General features: G+C 44.7%; 1 protein-coding gene across 3 annotated transcripts in view; it reads left to right on the top strand.

The window, feature by feature from the left end:
• Positions 1-19,202, top strand: part of LOC148018098 (SET domain-containing protein) — a 115,743-nt gene that overhangs the window by 24,433 nt on the left and 72,108 nt on the right. The window contains exons 1-3 of one of the 3 annotated variants that reach the window (XM_087662293.1): positions 2,024-2,133; positions 18,573-18,715; positions 19,031-19,094. Coding sequence is in view for 2 of the 3 variants with exons in the window: in XM_087662291.1 (XP_087518417.1) it covers positions 2,024-2,133; positions 19,031-19,094 (174 nt within the window). In the remaining variant the exon portion in view is untranslated. Of the gene's footprint in view, positions 1-2,023; positions 2,134-18,572; positions 18,716-19,030; positions 19,095-19,202 lie in introns of those variants that run through there. The other 2 variants (XM_087662291.1, XM_087662292.1) reach the window with 2 other exon arrangements.

Genomic DNA, 19,202 nt, shown 5'->3' on the forward strand with positions numbered 1-19,202 from the left:
AGGGTGTTGTAGCTAACAGTATGTTTGCCAGGAGATCACTAATTGGTGTCTTAGGCACCATGTTTGGTATGCATATGGTATGGCTTATTATTTGCAGCTCTGAAACTGTATATTTGCATCAACTAATGATCATCAGGGGTTGATTATCGAATGCTGGTTTTTAGTGTATGGTTATTAATTTTCAGTGGTATTTAGCTGATTTTATGGACAACAACATATGTTATGATGCATTGATGTTTCAGCCATGATTTATGCTATATTATGGTTTAGTTTTGTTAGATTAGTTGAGCTCATGATTAATGGATTCATTGCATGATAATTTGGCAATGTTTTTGAGATTCATTGTGGGTCTTATGTTATGCTATGTTGGCTGGTAATTTCCAGTATGTGTTGGGCATATAGAATGGTTGAACAACAGTGCATAATGTTGTGTTGACTATTGTGGAAATTCTAGTGTAGTACTTTGCTTTTGATATATCTGACAGTGCAATAGGGGACGATTGCAAGGATTTTAAGGAAAGGGCTATCATGAGGACATGCATTTTTGCAATCCTCACTTAACTTATGGATTAATTTTTAATTACATGTTTAAGTAAATGTTGTATATGTGGGGTGCAATTGAGGTTAGTGCAAATTAGTGAGCTTGGGACTTCAGGGAATCAACAGATGTTCAGACAAAAGTTGTAGTTAGTTATGTTGCACAGATACTAGGTGGTATCTGATGCCAGTTATTGGCCTTAGTCATTTATTTGTCCATAAGTGTCAATTGGTGACACTAGAGATGTAGTGTATAATGGTACTTAATACTGATTTGAGGGTCAAAAATGTCACAAGGATATTCAGAAGATCAAGTGGTCTAGCCAATTTGATTATTGGTTGGTTGGACTATTTTTTTGGGCATTGAAATAATTATTATATTAATTTTTTGTCATTTTAGACTGAAAATTAAGGTAATAATATGGACAATGTTGGAAATTCAGTTTAGAAGGCTGCCACTTGGCAAAACTTGCCCATGTAAGTTTGGAAAAGCTGAATTGAGGCTGAAGGGAGAAGGAAATCTTGTTTTGCATTTTACAACTGTTGGGAAAAGAGGTTGGGCTACTATTGCCTACTTTTGAGGGCATTTCTCAGCCAGTGAAGATCATTTTGTGAAGACACTTGCATATTTCTCAAAAGGGAAGCTAGTGATCGCGGTTGATGCAATTTCGCCTGAAGATTACAGCCTCTGATGCTCCCTTTGTTGTTGGTGAATCCATTTGGGGATGGAAAATTGGGTTTGCAGCTCGATTTCACTAAATTCTCACGACGAAACTTTGAATTTTCTCTCTCCTCAGCATTCTCTCTCATTCCCAGCCATTTCACAGCCTTGCTTTAAAGATCTCAGCTTTTGGACCCTTAGAGGTTGAGGAATTTCAGTTTTCTCTGATGTAAACCCTAATTTATAATAGAAATTAGGGTTTAGCAGCTATCTCAAGAAGTGTGCTAGACATTAAAGACTCCAAGACCTGAATTATTTAGGGTTTCAGTTGAAATCAGGTGGAGGACTAGCCACCCATCAAATCTGGGGCATTTCCATTTTTCTTGAAGTGAATGAAAGCTACTTGATTCCTCGAATCAAGGTGCAAATCAGATTGAAGTCTTGTTGGTCACTTTGGACAGTAAGAGGAGTTTAGATTGCGAAGGGGATTGGGAGAATCCCGTTGTACATCAACTTCTACTTCAATAAAGCTAAGGAAATATTGAAAGGGGTGCCAATTTTGGGGCCAACCAGGTGTCCATTGTCGAAAGATTAATAGGTAAATTTGTATTTTCAGTTTTGCAATAAATGCTTAGTGCTGTAATTAAGTTGTGATTAGGGAATTACCACCCATCCATTGAAGGAAGTTACAGCATTGCTCCTCTGATAATTGTTTGGCTCTCCCTATATACAGTCCATTCTCCATTGCATGAGAGAGGAAAGGAGAGGAGGGAGGAAGGGAGGCTATATAAATCTGGTAGTGATTGCATGTGTATGATGTTGTAGGGGCCCAATATTGTGGCTAAAGAAGAACATGAATTTCTGTCATGGTTGAAGAAAAGGCAAGAGCATGAAGCATGCTCTCTAGTTACCATTGGCACATCTTTGTATGGAAGGTACTTAGTTCACAGCTTCACTCTTACTTTTTTTGTTGGTTTTGTGGAACAAGTGATCAAGGTGGATTTTATGTTTTCATGTGTGTGTCCCTTTGCTTTTCATGGGATATACAGTTTGTAAATAAAGGAATGTAGGAGAGTTTTGCATTTTAAACCTTGCTTGTGAATTCTGTGGTTTTCCATGTGCAGGGTGCTCTATACTCAGATGTACCATTGACAATGTGTGACATAATGGTCATTACCTCTTGAAATGTGGTGCACAAATGGGAAGGCAATCATATCTCTATGCATGTGTACATTCTTTGTGTTTGCAACACATCTTGAAACTGTCTACGGGGCAATAAGTCTGATCATAGGCTTGATTTGAAATATTTATCTATAATTAAGCATCTGAGATGTTTTCATATCCGGAGGTTTTGGGGCACATTCTCCCCTTCATTCCTCTTGAACTGGGGTGCAGAGTTCCTTGAGAGTTTTGTACATGTAGGAACTCATAGTCAACTTAAGGAAGACTTCCCTGAACACCATTGACATATTGAGGGAATTGAGTGATGATAATATGTCACCATATGTGTATTTGGGTTTACATTTAGCAGACCAAGCTTCAATGTGACACAAGTACTCGATGCCATGCAGCTTTGGCTTAATAGAGAGACAATGCTCTTAGGTTCTTTCTTAGAACCTTGAATAAGGAGAACATTTGATACTATTGAAGCGCAACCTCAGCTCCGATGTATGGAGCCATTTCCTGGGGACAGGACTCCAAGAGTAGATATAGCAGAAGATTGAGTCCTTGCATCATGATTTTATCTGGAATGGTGGGCTAAGAGTCTGTTTATATCACATAATTTGGGCTGAGTTTGCAGCCACCTTGATGGTAGTATTCCAAACAGGTATATACTCCTCACTCATCCTAGTGGCCAACTACACAGCACCTGCCCTCTTCATATAGAATTTCTAAGCGATACACGTGCAGGCATAATTTTGTTGCAGGTCGAGAAAGTGCTGCCCTTCTGGCATGTGTAGGCCACTGAAATGCTGCTACGAGTAACGAGCAGGCCAGGTATTCATTGCCCCCCAGTCATGTGCAGGCCATTGACTTGCCTCTTTAGGGCCTCCTAGGTTGAGGGCGATATGTACTTTTCCATCTATATCCATATTTATCAAGTAGACATCTATCTTTACAATGGTGTGTCTCAGAATATATAGCAATGTCTATCCCTTTGAAAGTATCCTCAAAATAACTTGCATCTATCTTAAGGGATCCATTGCAATTCCAGTGTGAACTTCAGGGTCTCATAGGCCATGCATCGTCATGCTATCCTTTTCTCAGAGAGAGAGAGAGAGAGAGAGAGAGAGAGAGAGAGAGTATATTAATGTCTCTAAAAGGCCAATGTGGCCTATGAGACCAAGGCAATACATACAATGATGGTGTACTTCTCAGCTGGAACGAGAAAAGAAGAAAAACATGTATATAAGATTGAAAGGTAAAATAGTGTCCTATAAAAAGAGAGCGCGTCGATCTAAAAAAAAAAGTAGAAAAAGGAAACTCTCCATCAATGAGATGTTTGTCCTTTAAGAAGATGTATCTCTGTATGGCTGAGGCGTCTCGGCGTTTGTCTCTTGTGGCACTCAATGATGGTTCTAATTTGTCTGTGGTATGGATGCCCAATCCTTCATTTGGGTGGATGTGGGCGCCTAGACCGGCTGAGTGCCATTGCTCTATCCAAAGGGCCCCTACAAAAGATGAGGTCGAATGATGATGTACTCTTGTAGGTTGTGTGTGTGTCAGTAGTAATGGTATGTGCCATACTCGATCGTGTAGCTGTGAAAAAGTCAGTGATCTCTCTGTGTCTATGTGAGCCGAGCTGTGGGGCCCTCCTACTCCGTAGAATAGCTGCTCTGCGCCTTTGGAACTCCAGGAGGAAGAAACCCAAGCATCTCTAATTCTCAAACTGCATGATTCATTCGAAGAGTCCAAAACCCTCTTGAAACAAACAATGGTATTTGCCTCATATATCATAATATACCGTGCATGATGCATCTACAGATGGTATTTGCCTCATATATCATAATATACAGTGCATGATGCATCTACAGATGTAGTGTTCCTCTGACTTTGGCTCTCTGTCGCGTAGTGGGCATATGTGTTCCTCTGCTTGTATGCCCTTCCATCTTATTGTCTCAATCCTCAAGTGGTGGGATGAGGTGTGGATCTGACCAATAATTGTTCGCAATCTGTGAGGCAGTTGTGTTGTTGGGAATAAAGGCCTCGTGCCTTTAAATGTACTCGGGTGTGAACACATCCTTAGCACTTGTACTTACACATATATATCTATCTAAAAACCTGAAGGTACACACTCGTCATTGTATCTACAAACGTGCTCACTCTCTACTCTTGTCTATCTCACTCTCTCTGTCTCTCGCTGCGCGTAAAGACTGACTGTCTCGATCTCCATGCCTAACCCGTCACTACAGTAAAGACTACATTTTTACATGGTGATCTGCATGAAGACATATATATGCAGCAGCCTGAAGGGTTTGTTGAACAAGGGAAATAAAAGATGGTATGTAAACTCAAAAGGAGTTTGTATGGGTTGAAACAAGCACCAAGAGAATGGTATCATACGTTTGATACATTCATGTAGTCCCAAGGCTTTCATAGAAGTCAAGTGGATCATTGCCTGTACACCAAGAAGGCAGTAGATGGCAGTCTGATTATCTTGGTTTTGTATGTTGATGACATGCTGATTGTTGGCAGGGATACTCATGCCTTGGATTCATTGAAGTATGTCTTCATGGCAGCTTTGACATGAAAGATCTTGGTGATGCAAATCACATTCTTGGCATGCGAATACTCAGAGATAGATCAAAAGGCTTACTCTATCTATCTCAGTAGGAGTATATCTCTAAGGTTTTGCAGCGTTTCAATATGGAGGGGGGAAAAACTATTGGGGTTCCATTGCCTCCATATGTGAAACTTAGTGCAGAGGATAGCCCTACATCTGATGATGAGAAGGCTGAAATGGCCAAGATACCCTATGCTTTAGCTATTGGCAGTTTGATGTATGCTATGGTTGCTACACGTCCTGACATTGCCTTTGTAATGGGAGTGGTTAGCAGATATATGGCAACCCCTGGCAAGAAGCATTGGGATGCAGTGAAAGGTATCATGAGATACCTCAAAGACACAAAGGAGTTGTGCATCTGTTTTGGGAAGCAGAAGGCATCTGTTGTTGGCTTTACGGATGCAGACTATGCTGGTCATGCGGATTGCAGAAAGTCCACTTCTGTGTATGTGTTTAGTTTCATAGGAGGAGCAATCTCTTGGATCTCCAGGCTACAAAAGTGTGTTGCATTGTCTACTACAGAGGCAGAGTATGTGGTTGCCACTGAGACATGCAAGGAGGCTTTATGGCTTTCATGTATGGTGGGAGAGCTTGGTATCATAGAGTTACATGTTGTCCATTGTGATAGTTAGAGTGCTATCATGCTAGCACGGAATCCTGTCTTTTATGCAAAGACAAAGCACATACAGGTGAAGTTCCACTTCATTAGAGATGTACTTGGCAGCAAGAGCATTGAGCTTGTCAAAGTGCATATAGATGATAACCTTGCAGACCTTCTCATGAAGGGTCTTCTAGCAGAGCAATTTGCTCATTGTCGATAGATGATGGGAGTTGGATAGATATATGTATTTCAGCTTTGTACATACCTAGACTTAGCTGATTCTTTTCTCCTCTTAAGGCACAGTGCCTTTAGGATCCATATAACTGGGTCGGGTGATGAAACCATCCTTAGATACTTGAAGGAAATGGGTTGGTAGTGTGCCATCCTCGTGCCGTGGGGGCTCAGATCCAAGTCTTCTTTGTATCTAACCTCAGTATGTCTACTCTGATCACATGGTTCAGCTTTGATCGGCTAAGGTCACGGTTAAGGTTAAGTTTAGGAAAATCTAGGTTATAGTCAAAGGGAGGTAGTCTGTCAATTTGCAGCCCATGTAAACTCATCCATGTACTCATTTGAGCATACCAACAATGTCTGTTACCATTTGCTGCTAGTTGTCTAGAAGAGGTCAGGGCTAGCTGTGGATATCTATCTTGAGGGAGCTCCTATAGTTTATGCATGAAAGTCATTGCTTGGACCAAGGCCTCAACCACCATGGGTGATCCTCCCAACTCATCTCTAATAATCTCATGTGGGGTCAAGCTCTTCGCTTGTATTATACATGAGATCATCATAAACAGTGGTCTTTCCATATGCTCCCACCCATCATAGTATTTCTTCTTTGATCTATCCTGGGCTCCCAAAGGTTGTCTCCTCGTGTGGAAGAGACTCGGACCCCAATAATTGCCCCATGTAGGAGTGTGGGTGTAACCAGGGTGTCAAAAAGCCACAGTTTGGTGCGTGGTTCATGAAACTGTATGTGAGCACATTGCCTCTCCAATGCACCTAAGGTTGCATATGCTTTTGCCAAACAAGTCTTTGATGTCTATCTCCAAGAGAATTGTGGTCCCTTCAATGTGACCGCCCAAATAAACACACTACTTGACCATCTCCATTGGTTCTCCGTCAAAAGTAAATTGGTGCTTAGCTCTCTTCATGCAAGTAGCTAGAGAGAGAGAGAGAGGGGGGGGGGGGGGGGAAGAGCCGTGTTTGTATGCGTAGGCTGCCGATGCTTTCGATGATTTTTAGAACAGGATTGGGAACATCCTCTGGAGTGTGCTAACTTTGTTCTTGGAGAAGTAAGGATAATGAGGACTAACTCTTTACCTAGAGAAGTAAGCATAATCAGGATGCTCCTATGATGATTGTTGATAGTTGGGAACCTAAAAATCCTCAACGTGTCCGTATGCATTGGTTGGCAATGCTTCGGATGATTCCGCAGAAGTGGATTGGGAACATCTTCTAGAGTTTCTTGACTCTTTTCTCGGAGAATATGTTCAACACAATCACAATAATCTTCCAAATTGTGATGAGCAGGACATTCTGGATGCACATGTTGATGTACAGAAAGTGCTTTGATCTTTCTTTGCACTTTATGAACGTGGTGCCATATTTTCTTCATGGGTAGGATCCCAGTGATCTCTTGGATCTAGCGGTGGTTGGCTTCGATTCTTAGGTGCGATTGTGTTGACAAGGTTTTTGTGGGCGTTAGGGGTTTCTATGAGGTCATGCTTACATTGACCACAAATAGAGATGATCTTTTGGGCAGGTTGCCCCTCTTTTTTGATAGATACTTGGTGCATGTGGTACCATGGAGACCTATGGTGGATTTTCAAAATCTGCTCAAACAGGAATGTTAGTGTGGGTTGAAGTAGAAAGCTGCTCTATGGTTTATTGGCCCCTATTAAGGGATGCAATGGCAATGATTGGGATTGTCTTGGTGCCTCTTGGTACGAGAGTAGGCAACATGAATCGTTTATGCATGCTATGGGACACCTCCGAGAAAAGGCCCACTTCTGTGTCTTATTTGCGTTGGCATGCATCCACTATGGCTTAAGCTTAACTGAAGCACCTTTGTAGATCACTGTTTCACTTGTGAAAAGCTTGGTTGTTTCATGGTTGAGTGTCTGGGCAAAAAGGATGCTATTGTTTGTCTTAATGGGGTTATTGAAATGATGATGGAGGCATTGCCTATTGGGGAATGGCCTCCGCAAAAGGATGTGGTTCAGCAAAAGCAACTTGTGCTTTATTCAAACCCGCATGATTCGGGATGGGTTGATGTACAGGGTAGAAAGGGTAAGAAGGTTGAAATTTAGTAGCTGAGGGGTTCATCGTTAGGCACTCAAGATGCCTTTCGTACATATGTGTGTAGAAAGGATAAATCTTGTGAGCTGCCACTTTCAACTATCATGGACCATTCCAGTGCTCAAAGTAGGCTGCGTAGTAGAGATCGCAAGTTGAGTGTCCTTGAGAGCACCTGAAGGATTCTTAGGCATGCCTTTATTTTGATCATAGAGGCAAGGTGATCACCCTGCTGCGGGATCGTCAATACTCTCATTTGCTAATGACAAATGGAAGCAATTCTTCCCTTGGGAAACCTCCTCGCATGGGACAAAATGCTATTGCGGTTTTGGTAGTTTTTTTGGATGAAGGAATTTTGGAGACTTTAGTTGAGGAAGTGCAAGTGACGTGTGAGAAGCCTTGCCCATAAATTCCTTGATTTTACAAATGCGGATTGCCACTTTGAATGTTCGTGGGATTTGTTCCCTTAGTAAGCAACATGACATGTGGCATATTTTGCATGAGAATTGTTGGGATGCTTTGTTTGCTGTGGACCACAAAAGCCATGATGATACTGTTAAGGCTTTGGCTTGTCATGGATTCCGTCTTTTTGATGTTGGTGGCAAGGCTAAACACTATTTGGGTGTCCTCATGGTTGTACACGAGAAATTTCAGCTAGTGCTTGTTAAGAATTATGTTCACAAACGCTTCGTGGTGATCGAGATTGTGTTTGAAGGGTAGGTCTTATTGCTGGTTGGTCTTTATTTACCCAATGAATCGTTGCATTTTTAGACCCTATGGATCCGTTTGCGGGATTCTCTGAGCTTGGGAAGATCGGGCTTACTTATGGGAGATTTTAACGTGTGTATTGACCTGTTTCAGACCACTTGGAACAATCTATGATGGATAACCCAGAAAGCAAGGCGTCACAGGCCTTTACCATGGATGTCTTGAAACAAGATCTTTGGTCTTGGCTTTCTCGATTGGCTTCAAGATTAAACTTTCACTAACCTCAATACATGGCCGCGTGGTCTTGATTAGATAGCATTTATGCCATGCACGAAGACTCCTTTCTACGAGAAATTTTGGAGATGTGTCTTGTAGTACTATGTATTATTTGACCTTTTTCTTTGCACCTTGATATGATTAGGCAGCTGATGGATGCTTTCACTGGTCTCTTGGGCATTGTGCAATATGCCTTTATAATGGAAAGAGGGGTTGATCAAGCCGATTCCGGAAGTCCCCTCCCTGTCCAAACTTACCTAGTGGAGTTCCCTTTCATTGATGGGCTCTATGTATAAGATCTTCGTGAAGGTGTTGGTAAACTGTCTCCAGAAACACTTGTCCAATGTTCATCCTCACCATTATGGGTTTATTAAGGGCATAAATATTTTTCATAATATCCTCAATGCACAAATGGCAATAGACTATGCCCTGCACACGCAGCATGAGGTTGTTCTGGTGCAATTGGACTTGGAAAAGGCCTTTGACATCTTGGAATGGCCTTTTGTTGCAGATCTCATGGAAGTTATGGGTTTTGGACCTTGCATATCAAGGTTGATCTACACTATCAGTATGGGTGCCACCTCTCGTGTCATGCTAAATGGTGGAGTCACCAAGTCTTTTTCCCTTGCGCGATCAATCAAATAGGGTTGTCCTCTCAGCCCCCTCTTCTTTGCACTTGCTACTCACCCTTACATCGCATCTTGTGGATACCAGGAAGTTAGTTGGTCTTACCTTTGCAGCAACAGTTTGTTGGCCAGGATTATACTTTCATGATTCTGAAAGCTGATGCTTTTAATCTTTGGTTAGCCTTGGATGTATGGGAGTTGTTTGGGAACGTGTCAGGCTTGTGACTCAACACTACCAAATCTTCCCTTGTTGATGGCCTCCAATATGCCAGATTTAGGATGACAGGATAAGCTTGTACAACATTGGGACATTGTAAGGCATCTTGGTTACCCCTTGGGGGTTGATGTGCAGTCAAAAGTCTTGTTGAAATGGATATTGCAGAAATTGGAAGCCAAGTTTGTCTATTGGAAATCTCAAGCTTGGCCATTCCATGTGCGTCTAAAAGAAGCTAGACCATTATGCTTCCTATTCTCACGTACTTCTTGCCATTGTTGCCTTGGAGAAATGTTGCCTTGAAGGATCTCGCGTGCCATTTTTGTTTGATTCTCTAGAAGAAGGATTGTGTGCAAGCAAGTATGTCTTGGATATTGTGGAGTCATGTTTGCACCCCGAAATCCATGGGAAGTGGGGTAGTTTTGGATGTGGGGACCTATGTCACAGCCCTCCATTGGTCACTATTTCAGGCCTTGTGTATTGGTCAACAACCGTGGGTCCTTAGTGCTTGGGGCTTTCCTTGAAGAATGGGGCCTTTGCCATGGCAATACAAGGATTTATGGTTCCTGGTGGCATGTCCTTAATGTTGAGGCTCACTTTCTATGTCTACTACCTCGGGTTTGACCCTGGGTTTACTTAACCATTTGGTGACTTTGTGGAAAATTGCCTCTCCAAGGCTTGTTGGCATTTGGCAGAGGACAATCAAGCAATCAATTCATTGCCGACGGAAATTCTAGTAGTCTCTTTGATTCTTTCGTGGGAAGGCAAATTGGAGGAGAGACCTAAATTTAATTGCATAGCATGCCTTGGATTGACCTCGGTGGCTGATGGTACTCTCTTGCCCTAAGGCACCTTGATGTCCTTTTGCACCATCGGAAGAGTCTTTTGAGTACTGTATGGCTATAGTGATCTCTAAGGTAGAGTCTTTGATCTCTTGTAGGACCGGTAGCCCTATCTTGTTCTAGATTTTGATTGCCCTTGGCAAGATTGGGATCTTGCAAGGCGTTTGACCCTTCAGTCCTCTTCAGTTAATTAGATCTATCATCTCATAATTAGATACTGCATGGATCACCACCAAAGCCAATTCTCTTTTTGGATTGCGCACATCTAAAGCTTGGTGGAAATCGACAATAATGGAGGGATGGACCAATAAGACGCCATTCAAATGTAAGGTATTCATTTGGAGAATGTTGGTGGGGGCTCTCCCTCTTACGTCGGCCCTTCACCGTAGAGGTATATCTTATGGGAATTTTCTCTTCCATACCACTGTAGTGGAGTCTTCCCGTTATAGACTCATATCTTGCCCTTTTGGTCAGAAGATTTGGGCCCCTCTCGAGCATTTGGCATGCAGTGGTGGGCACAAGGATGCATCCTTTTGATTGGGTGTTTGGAAAAGCTAAATACAATGGTTCACCTCAGCCTCACATGAAGATTTTGTTTCACTGTTTCAGATTTTGGTGTTGCTTGCATATTTAGGTCACTTGCAAGGTGTTCATTTTAAATGCTGCCTTCGGCATTCAAGGTCATGTTGCGAAACTTAAGGGTCTTCCCCAATGGCAGCTTGACCTTCTATAGCATGTTGACATCTTGGTCAGGTATGATTTAGTCCCTTGGCATACGGCAATCTCTTGGGTTCCTTTGTCGTGACTTTGTATCTTTTATGCATGATGGACTAGAGCCATCCTATATCTTATAATCTTGCAATCTTGTACTTGTATTTTTTCGTAATTAATACAATTATCTATTACACAGAGAGAGAGAGAGAGAGAGAGAGAGAGAGAGAGAGAGAGAGAGAGAGAGAGAGAGAGAGAGAGAGAGAGAGAGAGAGAGAGAGAGAGAGAGGAACGCGACGGACCTGTTCGGCATCGCCCGTGCCTGCAGGCCCCGCCGCCCTCGCCTGCAGGCCCCGTCGCTGTCGCCTGCGCCTGCAGGCCCCGCCGCCGTCGCCTGCGCCTGCAGGCCCCGCCGCTGCCGCCTGAAGGCCCCGCCGAAACCACCTCGCCTGTGTGCCCCCCCCCTGCTCCAGCTCCGCCCGCACATCCTGCAGAGGTGCGTCTTGCCAGATTTCCGCCCCTTTACAAGTCGCCTCTGTCCACCATTGTCGAGGGCTGCATCGACGTCTGTTGCTGACTGTCGCGCCTGCTCCCGGAGCTGTCCAGACGCCCTGTTTCCCAGCTCCTGTGAAACCCTAAACCTGACCTTCGTTAGAGAGGCAGAGTCCGGAATCGCGTGCCCTCTGCTCTGTACACAGAAAAAGAGAGAGAGCGAGAGAGTGTGTCGGTCAGTCCTTCTGTGGGATCAGTTCGTCATACACGATGGCTGGTTTGGATCTGGATTTCCTAGACCAAACGGTGGCAGCACTTGGCCCGGACTCTGTTGCTGAGGAACCCGAGGATATGGTTCCGTGCACTGAAGAATTGCCCCCGGGTCCTGACATCCAGCCTGCGGGCAAACGTTCCAAGCTCACCCCGGAAGAGATAGGCGTTACTCCCGATCGTTCCTATGCGCAGGTTGCTTCGGATCCGGCGGACTCTTAGGAGGTGGACTGGGAGCATCTGTTGGAATTTGCTAACATGCTGCTTGGTGAATATGTTCAACACAACCAGGAAGCCTTCTCTGCCTCTGCTCCAGACGATGTTCTGGAAGCTACCGTCGAGCCAAAAACTGTCCTACGCTCCTTTTCGGTATTTTATGATTGCGCGGTGATACTTTTCTTCACCGGTCGCATCCCGCTGCTTTCCCGTATTCGCCAATGGCTGCAGAGTTTGCTACAAGGGGAATGTGTTGAAGAGATTTTTGTTGGATCCCGGGGTTTTTTTGCGGTCCTCTTGAAAACAGAGACGCACCGTGCTGCTCTTCTGTCTAAACTGCCTTTGTTTTTTGATTGTCGCTTGGTTCATGTGGTTCCATGGCGCCCGATGGCAGATTTCCAGCGCCTCCTGCAACGTGAATGCCCTGTGTGGGTAGAAGTGGAAAATTGTCCGGCTGTTTATTGGCCGCTATTAAAGGATGCTATGGCCGCTGTGGGCACGGTTCTAGTCCCTCCTAGTCTCAGGGCTGTGAATCGCAACCGCTTGTGCATGTTATGGGATACTGCACGGAAACGGCCGGCATGGTTACGCCTCAATTGCTCTGGCATGCATCCGTTACACTTTCGTTTGAAATGGGGCAATTTTGCTGGCCATTGCTTTTCCTGTGGACAGTTGGGGCACTTTATGGCTGAATGCCCCGAGCAACAACACGTTTCAGATACAGCTCATGTTGCTCCGCCCATGGAAGATATGGTGTGTGATGCTCAGCCGCTGGATCCTGCCCACCCGCCCCAAGTTCTGGCCAAAGGTAAACAACAGGTTTCGGGTCTGGATTCCCGTGCTACTGATTGGGTTGAAGTACGCGCCAAAAAAGGCAGCAGGATTGGTGCTGGCATGGAGAGTACTGGGCCTTCTACCTCACACGATTCCATGCGAACATATATGCGCAGGAAGGAAATGATGTCGTCAGAGCGCTCTGCTCCTGCTATGGTTTCTTCAGCTCCCCGCCACCAGCCCGCCAGGAAAATGTATTCGGATCGTCTCAAGGGTCCACCAGCACAGCTGGCTTTTGATACAAGAGGCAACGTCATTACTCCGTGGGACCGTCGTTACCCACGTTCCAACCCCAAGCAAGCCGATATGCCCTCGACCTCCAAATCTGGTCCTCAGAACTCTTTTGCGGTGTTGGCAGATTTCTTGGACGAGGGAGTCCTGGACATTCTCGCCGACAAAGTCAAATCGAGGCAAGCTGTGCCTCGTACCTGATTGTGTTTTGTATACACATGAAGATAGCCACGTGGAATGTGCGATGAATTTGTTCTCGCCACAAGCAACATGCCATGTGGACTGCATTGTATGAGAATCAGTGGGATGTCCTGTGTGCTGTTGAGCACAAGAGTCACAGTGACGCCGGTAAAGTTGTGGATTGCCATGGCTTTCGTTTGTTCTATGCAGGAACACAGGCCATGCATTATTCGGGTGTGCTCATGATTGTACATGCCAAATATCAGCCGGTTCTTATTAAAAATGATGTTCATGGCCGCTTTTTGGTGGTCGAAATCTTATTTAAAGGGGAAATCCTATGGTTACTTGGCCTCTATGCTCCGAATGATTCGTTATCTCGCCGGGAGCTTTGGCAGACTTTGCAGACTTCCTTGTCACTTGGCAGACGCGGCTTCTTCATGGGGGATTTCAATATGTGTGTTAATTCTTCCCAGTCGACATCGGAGCACTCGGTCATGGATGCGCCAGAAAGTCGTATGTGGCACGACTTGACGCTTGCTGTTCTTAAGCAAGATCTTTGGTCCTGGCTACACCCGTCTTCTCCAGGCTTTACTTTCCATTCAGCCCAGTATGCCACAACATGATCGCGGTTGGACCGCATATATATCATGCAGAATGATGATTTTCTGCCTGAGATGCTTGAAATAAAAGTGTTGCAGCAATATGTCTTGTCGGACCATTTCCCTCTGCAGTTCGAGTTACTTGCACAACCCATTGCCCCCTTCAAGCAATTTCTGGAGAGACTCCCTTTGCGTTTCAACTCCTCCCACTTAAAGCATACAATTTTTCAGGGCTATATGCAGCAAATGCTTGACAGATTCTCCTTGGACTTTTCCTCTCAGGGCACTGCCTCCTTTGACCGATTGCTCTCTAATGTGCAGCGGGTTGCTCGGCAATATGGGATCTATCATGCCTCTCTTTGTCGACGCCGTCGACAGGCAGCGGAGGACCTGCTGCTTTTAGTTCGCTCCCTGCTGATGGACACTCCGGATGATGCATTTCTGCTTGCACTGGCCCTGCGAGTGGCCGATCTTGTTAAAGAATTCCAGTTAAAATCGTATCAGCAGGCCAAATTGCAACATCTAACAGAGACTTTGCAAGACAGTGCATGTCAGACCCACAAGTTCTTTCGAGCCCTCCATGCCTCTCCTGCTCGAGAGAATTTGACCAGACTCGAGGATGCACAAGGCCACCTTATCCTGGATCCACAGACTATTGTGCATATGTGCAAGAATTATTTCCGTGACCTTCTTGGTTCCGCTTCTCCTCCTTCAGCCCAAATTACTCAGGCCCGTTCGGTCTTTTATGACCTGGTCCGCAATCAGTTACCCCAGGACATGCAAGCCACTCTGGAGTCAGATATTGGTGAAGCAGAGGTTATGGATGTCTTGTTACACTTGCCCAAAGATAAAAGTCCGGGTTGGGATGGTCTCACCAATGAGTTCTTTGAAGCTTTCGCTACCCAACTGGCGAAACCATTGCAGGCTCTGTTTCAGCAGGTGTGGGAAACGGGGATCATGCCTCCCTCATGGAAACAAGGCCTTATTAAACTACTTCCAAAAGTTCCTTCGCCATCCAAGTTGACACACTGGCGCCCCATTTCTTTGATGGGTTCCATGTACAAAATCTTTTCCAAAGTAATGGCGAATCGGCTCCATAAGCATCTCCCTGCCCTTGTGCACCCTCTCCAGTACGGTTTCATTAAGGGCCGAAATATTCTACACAATGTTTTGAATGCCCAATTGGCCATTGATTATGCCCGGCATTCTAATCAGGAGGTGGTGTTGATTCAACTGGACCTGGAAAAGGCTTTTGACTATCTGGATTGGTCTTTTGTTGCTGACCTTATGTCTGCTATGGGCTTTGGTGCTCGGATGTCTCGTCTGATCTACACCATTAGTGCTGCGGCGTCTTCGCGAGTCATGCTGAACGGAGGTGTTAGTGAGCCATTTGTCCTTGCCCGTTCTGTCAGACAGGGGTGCCCTTTGAGCCCTTTATTCTTTGCCCTTGCGACACATCCAGTTCTTTCCATGTTATCACATATGGCCGCCTCTTTCCAGTTGGCCGGACTGTCGCTTCCTACAGGGCAACATTTCATTAGCCAATCCCTGGCAGATGATACTTTTATGATTTTGCGTGCGGACAAGGATAACCTTCGAAAAGCATTGGATGTTTGGGGTCTCTTTGGCCAGGCGTCAGGCCTTCGTATCAATCCGCTCAAATCAGCCATTCTAAGTTGCACGGAGTCGGACTTGCAATCCTTGGACTGGCAAGGTTTGGTTGTTCCTCGAGGTTCTATTGTCAGGCATCTTGGATACCCATTGGGGGTTGATGTTCCCCCAAAGCAGCTTTTGCAGTGGATTTCTCAGAAGATGATGGCCAGGTTTATGTACTGGAAGTCTCAGGCCTGGCCTTTTCATGTCCGCCTCAAAGTAGCCCAGATAATTATGTTGCCAATGATCACATATTTCTTGCCATTGTTGCCCTGGACTCCTACGACCCTGAATGCTCTCACTCAGGCTATTCGCTTCATGCTCTGGAAAAAGGACTCATTGAAGGCAGGTATTTCCTGGATCTCGTGGTCGCATGCGTGCACCCCCAAAAGCATGGGTGGCGGAGCTATTTTAGATGCCCAAACTCACGTGCAGGCACTCCGTTGGTCCCTTTTCCGCGCCATGTGCTCGGATGATCATCATCCGTGGGTCGCTATCGCCCGTTCTTTCCTTGAGGATCATGGGCTTCGGCATGGCAATACCCGACTCCGGAGTTCTTGGTGGCACGTTCTTAATGCGGATTCGCGGTTTTCCAGTTCTTCTTCATCGCTGCTTACTCATTTGGTGTGTTCCTGGAAACACGTCCTTCGAAAGGCTCAGTGGCACCCAACGGAGGATCGCCTGGCTACTAACTCTTTTCAATTGGAATTACTGGCAGTCTCGCGTCTACTTTCGTGGGAAGGTAAACATGAGCTTAGACCACAATTCAACCGGATGGCACGGTTGGGCTTGTCTTCAGTTGCGGATGCCACCCTTGCCAGTCGCAATGTGCTTATCTCCTTTCGTACTGCTAGGAGGATTTTCCGGATCCCTCGTGGATATAGGCCTTTATGGGAACAGCTCGTCACGGTGCTCCAGAACAGACAACCCTTTCCTGCTCTTGCTTTGGATCATCCCTGGCAGGATTGGGACCTACAAGGCCGGCTGCCTTTGAGCAAAGCCTCTGCTAATCAAGTGTATCATCTCCTGATTAAAGATAATCAATGGCTGGTTACTAAAGCGAATGCTTTATGGGGATTGCGTAAATCCCGCTCCTGGTGGAGGGTCACGGTGATGGAGGGCTGGGTCAACAAGACACCCTTTAAATATAAAGTCTTTCTTTGGAGAGTGATCATTGGGGGTCTTCCGCTTGCTTCGGCTCTTTCCAAGCGACGAATCTCCAATGGCACCTGTTTCTTTTGCACCACTACTATGGAAACCGCTCGCCACCGATTTATTTCCTGCCCCGTTGCTAAGAAGGTCTGGTTATTTTTGTCGGCTGTGTGGCGGGGGGTGGTTGGTATCACACTGCGCCCCTTTGATTGGGTTTTGGGCCAGCCCAAATACCCTTCTCCCGCACAGCCACATATGAAGCTCATGTATCACTTTCTTCGATACTGGGGCTGTTGGCATAACTGGACCATTAGGAATGCTTTTCTGTTTGACTCAGCCAATAATGTTCAGCGACATATTGTGAGGCTTAAGGGCCACTTGTATTGGCAGTTAGCTCTTCTCCATCGTTCTGATTTGCTCTCTACGGAGGACTTCCGTCCTTGGCATATGGCAATTTCCTCCGCATCCTTGCCATGAAATTGTAACTTGTAGTACTTAGCACCTCGTCGCATGACGACTTGCATTGTCGTCATGTATCTTGTAATCAAGTAATCTTGTATTTTTTTCGTAATTAATACAATTACCTTTTACGAAAAAGAGAGAGAGAGAGAGAGAGAGAGAGAGAGAGTGTGTGTGTGTGTGTGTGTGTGTGTGTGTGTGTGTGTGTGTGTGTGTAACCTTTTAGTACCCTAGTCCGGGGATTTCCCACACGTTGGCCTACGGCCCTCGTGTCTCTTGTACTCTTGTAATCATGTAATCTTGTACTTATTTCGTAATTAATACAATTACCTTTTACGAAAAGAAAAAAGAAAAAAGAAAAAAGAGAGAGAGTGTGTGTGTGTGTGTGTGTGTGTGTGTGATTGCAAGATCTCAAGCAGTAGATGTGTCTTTTGTATTACATGTGATGAGAGTCCTCCTTATCTTCTTATCTCTTGTCAAGTGGCTAGATGGATCTGGGATTTCAGTTCTGAAGTATGGGCTTTAGTGGACAATCATCCGCTCTTGGGTTTTGGGCAAGATGCCGTCCATGGCCACTTTGGAGCCACAACGTTGGGCTGGTCTTTGGCACATTTGGTGAACATGCAGTGCTTTTATTTTTGATTCGGCCTCATATATCCATGGTCATGTGGGCTGTGTTCGAGGATTGTTATGGCAAATTACTTCCATGGTTTCAGCTGGTGTGGTTCTCAGAGAGATGGCTGCTCCATGGATGGATATTATCTGCACCATACCGGTTGTGCCTGTCTTATGATCCCCTTCTATTCTTGTAGCCTTGTGTTTTTTGTAGTGTTTTGGTGCTAGATGTTGTTTTCTACTTGTCTTTGAGTGTGCTTGGTTGGCCAGAAGCCCCTTGTAATATTTCAATCCATTAGTTGAGGCCAAAATGGCCTATGAGACAAAAGGACTGATATATTCAAAACTCGGGGAAACTAAATGTCCTGAGTTGAAAATGAAAATCATGAACTTGAAAATTTGATGTGCCTCACTACATCTGTGACCAAATTAAAAAGAAAAAGAAAGTAGGTTAATATCTTGAAAAATGAACTGGCTGAACTGTCAATAGCACGAGATGTAAGTGTAGTATCCTACGATCGAGACATGAAAAATTATTATGAAAATTGTACAATGTTGATCAGCAAGAAAATGTAGTGCTACTGATCAGTGGGGCTGCTGTCATCTCCTCCAGTCAAGTATATCCCTCTAGGGGTAATCCAAGATGACTAGGCTGCTGAAGCGGCTTTTGTGGCTGGTGATAATGGCTCTGATTTGACAAAGATATGGTGGTTGGGGTCAAGGTCCGGATGGGGGATGTGGTGTGATCTACATAAGGTAATGGTCTGGTCCATTGTGACTCCTGTTTAATGGAAAGTCCAAACCCTAAAGTATATAACCTACATCCAAAGTAGGTGTTCATATGGGGAAAATGGCTTCCTTGCATAAGGGTAAAATTGCACAATAATAGGGTGTGTTTGCATTAGAATGACTTGGAGGAATACAAAGTATGTAAGTTATTTGAGCTAAACTTGGGTCAATGATTTTGTTTAGGGGAAACCTATGCTTTGTTAGAAAAAATTGCGGAATAACGTTTTCACTTTAGTAGGTGAATTATGGTCACTGAAGCAATCTGTTTTGAAATTTGGTCAGGGGATTAGTTGCTTTGAGGCCAATTCAAGCAGGAGAGCGGATCTTAAGGATTTCAAGAAATTTGGTAGATTATCTCTAACTGTTACTTTTCAATTTTTGTTAGTCCTTTTCATCGTATGAAATTAACAGCTGAAGTCATCATAACTCTATATTCGTCTCTCTTTTTCCTTTT

The sequence above is a fragment of the Lygodium microphyllum genome, chromosome 21 (assembly GCF_053477565.2).
Source record: "Lygodium microphyllum isolate KBCC chromosome 21, Lygodium_microphyllum_v1.1.10, whole genome shotgun sequence".
NCBI lineage: Eukaryota > Viridiplantae > Streptophyta > Polypodiopsida > Schizaeales > Lygodiaceae > Lygodium > Lygodium microphyllum.